This window comes from Myotis daubentonii, chromosome 1 (assembly GCF_963259705.1).
Source record: "Myotis daubentonii chromosome 1, mMyoDau2.1, whole genome shotgun sequence".
Classification (NCBI taxonomy): Eukaryota; Metazoa; Chordata; class Mammalia; order Chiroptera; family Vespertilionidae; genus Myotis; species Myotis daubentonii.
This window is the reverse complement of record NC_081840.1, coordinates 78,879,906-78,886,483: the sequence shown is the minus strand read 5'-3', so window position 1 is coordinate 78,886,483 and position 6,578 is coordinate 78,879,906. Positions and strand designations below refer to the sequence as shown.

The window sequence follows — 6,578 nt, the reverse complement described above, 5'->3', positions numbered from 1 at the left end:
TCCTTGGTACATAGTTGGGGTGAGAGTGTAGAGACATGTGACTGCCTGGTGAACTCTGGCCCAGTTTTTGAAAGGTGCTGGTTCTTAATGGTATTTGTGGGTGCTACAGACTGCCCAGTGGGCATCTGAGACATGATGGATAGAGGCTGAGGTGCTAAGACTGGTTCCCTTTATTAACGGCCAGAAAGTCAGGATCACTGAAGAGCGTCAGTGAGGGGCCACAAGACTATGGGGCCTGGAGAGATGGGGCAGGGCTCTCCACTCACTTCCAGGACCCAGGGGGCACAGCTGATCCAAGAGGGAGAGGCACTGGTCACTCGAGTCACAAGGGTCAGGACAGGCACCTGAGAGAGAGTGGGATAGTCATAAGCACCCTTCTCTGTACCATACCTGGCTGAGATGGGCTCCACCAAGCCCCACTTTGCACCCCCTAGTTAGTGTCCACTCCTTTGGGCCCCCAGGACTCACTGAGAGGCTGAGGGCGTGTCCATCCGGTGGGAGGCAGTCATGGGCTAGGGCTGGGAGTCGTGGCAGGCGTGCAGGGCCTGGGCGCCCCCGGGCTGATGCCCTGGCTGGCGTAGTACTCCACCACCTGCCTAGGCACCTCAGCCAGGACACACTTAGCCAGCGCAGAAGGTGCGGCCTACGGGTAGGGATCATGGCAGTGTTGTTAGGAACCCAAGCATAAGGGGCAGGGGCGGGTATGGGCAGGGCTTTGGAGTGGCCATCTGGGCTCTAGCATCCACCTGGTGGGAGAACCAGGTCAGATTTGGGTGTGTGAGGAGCTGTGGAGTCCTGCTGGGAGGGAGCATCAGACACTCACATCCTTGAAGTCCCGGAAGGGAACAAACTGGACGATGTCGCGGGCCGCGGGCACCCCTCGAGGGCAGCGCAAGGGACCCTCATCGCCATCCAGCAGCCGCATATCAGAGAAGTCAGCATTGCCCACGCCCACGATGATGATGGACATGGGCAGGCGGGAAGCGCGCACGATGGCGGTGCGGGTCTCAGCCATGTCGCTTACCACACCGTCTGTGAGCACCAGCAGCACCGAGTACTTCTGCAGTGGAGGGGAGGAAGGTAGCCTCTGTATGCAAGGGCACTGGCACATGCCCCAAGCCCAGTCCCTGCTCCCCTGCCCCACCCAAGAGCACCCGGGCAGAGTCTGGTTGCCGCTTCCTCTCCTCACCGTGGCTTGGCCGGTGCTCTGCTCCCGCTGGGCTGGCTCAGCCACGCGGTTGATGATGGGGGCCACGTTGGTGGGGCCATAGAGCTGGATCTGGGGCAGGCAACGGCGGTAGGAGGTGATGACCCCCGAGATCTCTGTGGGCAGAGGTGAGGCTTTAAGAGATTAGTGGGGAGCCCTTCCTGATACCCCTTAAAGCAAGGAAGTGTCCTGTTCCTGCCCATCACCACCCCCCCCACCCCAGTTTCTCAGTAAGAAGGAGAGTTGGATGGTCCAGGCACTGGGCAATTGGGTGGGTAGATGCTGGACCAGGGTCTGGAAGTCTTACCAAATGGACCCAGGCACTGAATGGGTAAAGGGTCAGGGAGCTGGGCCCATGGGAATGCAGTCTGTGCTTTGTCGTGGGGTGTACTTGAGTGTGCAGCAAGCTGTATTAGGGGGCTGGTGGGAGCATCCCCTCTTACCTTCACATTCAGGATTTTCCGGGTCAAAGTTGATAGCAAAGTCATGGGACACCTATGAGAACAGTAAGGGGATCATTCCTTCTTGTCTCACTCTCCCACCAGCTCCTCCCTTCTCTTGGCACCCAGCCTACCTCGAAGTTGGGAGGGATTCGAGCCCCAAAGCCGAACGCTGGGAACCGCTTATCACTGGGGAGAAGAAAAGGCTGTAAGGGCCCATTGGGCAAAGCCTCCCTGACTGTCTCCGGCCCTGCCCCCCACCTCTTTCTACCTGTCATAGTCTTGACAGATGCCTCCCACTGCACGCAGGGCCTGCAAGTAGTGATTGGGCTGGCGAGGGCTGAGGCAGTGTAGAGACTGGCTGCTCCTCGGGTCCCCATTGGAGGCTGTGAAGTCAATGGCCACCTGGTGGAGGTGGGGAAACGGACTTGCTACATCCTTGAGAGCCAACAGAGAGGCTAGGCCAGTGCTAGTGTCTGTAGGGAGGACTAAGGTGAATCTGGGTGAGCCCACAGGTAGCATCATCATAGAGCGGGGTGAGGGGTATAAATGAAAATGCCAGGCTCATGAGAGGCCTAAGTAGGGCAGAGGGCATTCTGGGTTCTTTCTGTTCACTATAGGCTTAGCCCTTCCCTCTGGTCTGTGTCCCCATCCCCTGGGCATTTACCGTGAAGCTGATCTGGCAGCCGCCCATGATGTAATCCAGAAATGTGTGTACCTTTTCCACCTGGTGGAAGCAGGGGAGATAAGGTGGAGGGATAGTCCTTCGGGGAGGGACTAGGTGGGGCTTCTGTGAGGGAAGTGGAGGAACCAGAGCTTTTGAGATTGAAGTTGGGAGTTTTCAGTTCCCAGAGGCAAAGGAAGAGCTGAATGTGAGGTTGCAGTGGGGCTCAGGGCTGGGGCAGGACTGGAGGTGGGCACTGGGATTTACCGTGCACTGGGCCAGAACTACGGTCCCCGAGCTCTTGTAGTTCTTCTTCTTGTCCCGATATTTGGGGTTGATGCAGTCCCACTGCATCTAGACCCCACATTCCCCAAAAGCCCAGGTCACAATTCCATCAGGTGACCCCTCATCCCCCTTCCAGCAAAGCCTCCCAGAGCAGGACCTCCATGGCTCAGTCCTTAGGGTGATGCTGACGAAGCATGGTGGCCTCTTCAGCATCGCCCTCAGAATTTTCCCAGAGGTCTTAGGGGGGATCCTAGGGGCGGGGTCTTTGTGACACCTCTTGTCCAGGATTTGCCGTTCCTTCCTGCATCTCCTGGAAGGTGCTGGTGAACTCTCCAATGAAGTCATGTTTCCCACTTGAGTCATAGTCATACACCAGGAACTGAGAAGGCAGGGGGGTCAGGGTCAGGATGCTTTGCGGTGGTTCCTGGGGTCAGGGGGAGGGACTCAGGGAGGTAGGGGTCTAACAGTCTCTAGGTCCGAAAAGACGAACTCAACCTGCCCAGAGAGGCCATTTGCCGAGAACGTCATTCTTTGGCTCAGCCTGGCAGGGACTTTGGCTTCTGATAAAAGGCACACATGTAGGCACACATGTAGGCACACTGAGCTGTGACAGCTTCTGTACCGCACGGTGGGGGAGAGGAAGGGAGCTTGCTACACTCAGGGGAAGGTCTCAGGCAGAGGCTGGGTGCTTCAGTCGGCTGCCCTTGCTTGAAGGGGGCTTCACCTTGAGAGGCCGGTGGATGTCACAGCTGCATAGGGAGTGCAGGGACAGGCGGAATGGCTCCCAGGTGGGGTTCAGGTTGTTCTTCACCACCTTGGAGAGGCACCAGAGAGCCCGTCACCTCCTATCCGGGTTTTCCTACTCTGCGCTTCCTCCCTCCTTCCCCATAGCCCCAGGCACCAACCTCGGTCCTCCAGACCAGCTGGTCACTCTGGTCCTCGTTGGTCTTATAGATCTCTATGAAAGGGTCAGATTTGCTGAACAGATCCTGGTGACATAGGGGAACAGACCCATAAGCCTGGTGAGGTGTGCAGGGGGAAGCGGCTAACACAGAGAAGGGAACAGTGCCGGGACTTTGGGATTTGTCTTGACTTGGGGGCCTGGACTCTGGGATTTTAACCTTGTTGTCCAGCTTGTGGGCTCTGAAGGTGAGCTGCACATAGTCGTTGGTGCCAGACACCTCCTCAGCGACAATCTGCAAGGGGAACACAAGTGGCAGGACTCCCCCACCCCAAACCCCTACCACAAGGTCCACCCTATGCCCTTTCCTTTAAGTGGGGGCCAGTCCTGGGCATGGTGTCACCATGGTTGTTGGTGCAGGGGCATTGAATGCCCTGTCCAATGGTGAGTAGAGGTGACCTTGCCTACCGTGATGGTGGACTTGCCCGCAGTCTTCCCGTTCTTCAGCAGCAATGGCTTAGTGACCTTGGTTTGTGACACAATCTGGAGATGGAGGTGGAGGGAGACCGGCTGTGAGGCCCCACCTGCCTTGGCCAGGGTATAAGGGACAGGGGTAATAGGTTGGGCTAGGGTCGGACTGTGACCCCCATTGTTTAGATGAGGAAACTAAGACTCAGAGAGGTTAAGTATCTTGCCCAAGGCTGCACAGCCAGTGAATGGCGGAGATGGAGGTCCAAGCCTGGAATGAACTAGCCCTAGAGCTCATGCTCTCTGTTAATTTGGATTTCAGAGGGGAAGCAGAAGCTGATGGGGGTGGGGTGGGAATGCAGACCTGGCCCAAGGTGCACTCTGTAGAGCCAAGGAAGGTGTCACTGCTGGGGCTGGTGGCTCCGTCCTCGGCATCAAATACATGGAACTGCAGGGGCTGCTTTTCTTCAAAAAAGTACTCGAGGGCCAGCACCCGGGAGAAGACGGGGCTGGAGCAGGAGCGCAGCACCTCTGTGCGCTCCACCTGCGGCAGGAGGGTGAGGGCCCTCTGGGAACCCAGGTACTTTCCCCCTGGACCACCCTCCGTGCCAGCTTTCCTTGGGCTGGCACACCCCCAGCGACTAGCTCTTCCTTCCCTAGGTTGACCCCCCTCCCCCCCTCCCCCACCCCAGCTCAGGATGCTGCCAGCTCACTAGAGCTTCAGCCCTCTGGGGCTCTCATAAGGCCGTTGGGAGCAGTGCCACTGCCCATGGGGCCATCTCAGGCCCCTCTGTAACTCTGGGCTTTAGAAACTAGAAATGATTTGTGTTTGTAAGGATGGCACACCCTTCACCAAGGTTACCCACACAGCCTGGAGGAGGCCCCTCAGGGTCTTCGCTTTCCCACCTGAGGCCTTTGTTGCCTCCACCCAGCCTCCCTCCTTCCAGGCCTGAGCTGCTCTCACCTCCACCCACTGCTCATCAGAGTAGAGCTTGAGCAGCACGCAGGGGTGGGGCTTGGTGAGTGTGTCTCGGTCCAAGAGGCCATGGCAGGATACCCGAAGCTCCACCCGCGAGGCCCCCAGTGTCATGGCTGGGGGCTCAGGCACCCATCCCATCTCAGGGTCCGACATGTCACTGTGGGGACAGAGCAGATGGCCTGGATACTGGAAGGGGAACACCTGCCATGGGAGGGGGTCTATCTTCTGGAAGCCTGGGCCCCACCCTCCCTTGCCCTGTTTTTTTCCTGAGGCCCGGGACCTCCTGCACCCCCTGCACCCCCTGCACCTCCTGGACCTCCTGGACCTCCTGGACCTCCTGTTTCCCCTGCCCCTTCTGGGCTTGGCTTCTCTTGGAGCTCTGAGCAGAGGCGGGCAGAGTACCTGAGCCTCCCACACCTGCACAGTCTGTGCTTCTGTCACGCCTTCTGGCCTAGTAGGTATGGAAGGGGCTGGACAGGGCTAGAGGGTTGGGGGTGTTCCTGGCAGTCTTGGCTCCTAGGCCATCAATTGATCCACACTTTTTGCTGCCTCAGCACCTTCTGCTGTTTCCCAAGCTATGTTTGAGCCAGCACAGCACTCAGTCTTGGCCCCAGGGAGATAAACTGGGGCAAGGGGGGTGGGGAAAGGGGTGGATGGGCCGCTGAAAGTCTGAAGAGGATGGGCCCCAGGAATGGAGCTGCAGTGGGCCGGAGGGGGCAGGGTGAAAGGTGCCCTGGGCTGTCCCTATTTATCTCCCCCCACTCACTTTGCAGTTGGCTGATGGGAAGGGAGAGTGGTGGGCTTAGGGAGCTGGAGGCAGAGCCCTGTGCCTGCTGAGAGCTCCTCCAGGCTCCTGGCAAGGGCTCCCACTATGACAACTCTCGCTTTCCTCCCCACCTCCCCTGTTCTCACACTTCTTGGCAGCGCTGGCAGTGTCTCTAAGCGACGAGATTTTTGGGGAGCTGCGGCCCCCTCCATGCTGCCCGTGGGATGCACGCACGCCACCTTCCCCCAGCAGTGGTACCAAGCCTCGGGCAGCAGCAGGCAGGGGTACGCTGGCCCAAGTTCATGGCTGGTCAGTTCATCTATCTGTATCTGTCCACGTCTCAGGGTGAGGCTGTCTGATCTCATGTTGTGGTTCTGCCAGCGAGTGTGCATTGGTGTGTCTGAATGCTCCCACCTTGTGTGTCTGTCCCCTAGTCCTGTGTCTGTCTCCAGGAGGGTGTGACAGTTCCTGTAGGCACCTCCCTCAGAACGGGGACCCTTCTCTGGCTGGGTACCCCCTCCCCACAGCCTGTGCTTTCTGGATCTGTGAGGGAGGGTCTGGATTGCAGGGGTCTCTGCCTTCTAGCCACCAGTCTCCGGTTCTAGTAGGTCCCCTGAGAAGGGCAAGGGCATGTGATAGTGAGGGGATCCAGCAGAACCGGAGACTTCTCTGGGGGCTGGGGGAGATGCTATTACAGAGACTGGGTCAGGCTGGGCTGGGCAGGGCTGGGCTAGGCTAGGGAGGAAGGGGAGGCTCACCTGGGCTCTAGTTGGGGGGTTCCTCTCTCCGGCTCTGGCCCCAGCCTTGACTCCTTTTCTTCTCCAGCCGCTGGCGCCAGCTCCGGCTCTGGCTCTGCTGCTATTTATGG

The 6,578-nt window shown here is 58.7% G+C and overlaps 1 protein-coding gene across 1 annotated transcript; it reads right to left on the bottom strand.

The window, feature by feature from the left end:
* Window positions 1–152: 152 nt before the first annotated feature.
* CPNE6 (copine 6) lies at window positions 153–6,578 on the bottom strand. Its single transcript, XM_059708457.1, has 17 exons — window positions 6,469–6,578; window positions 4,930–5,101; window positions 4,330–4,509; window positions 3,966–4,040; window positions 3,718–3,792; window positions 3,502–3,585; window positions 3,321–3,410; window positions 2,871–2,975; window positions 2,579–2,665; window positions 2,315–2,374; window positions 1,919–2,052; window positions 1,782–1,836; window positions 1,651–1,702; window positions 1,190–1,323; window positions 824–1,060; window positions 469–643; window positions 153–344 (listed from the first exon to the last, which is right to left on the bottom strand). Exons 2-16 carry the CDS (start codon window positions 5,095–5,097, stop codon window positions 506–508), a joined length of 1,674 nt encoding a protein of 557 aa, XP_059564440.1. The 5' UTR covers window positions 5,098–5,101; window positions 6,469–6,578; the 3' UTR covers window positions 153–344; window positions 469–505.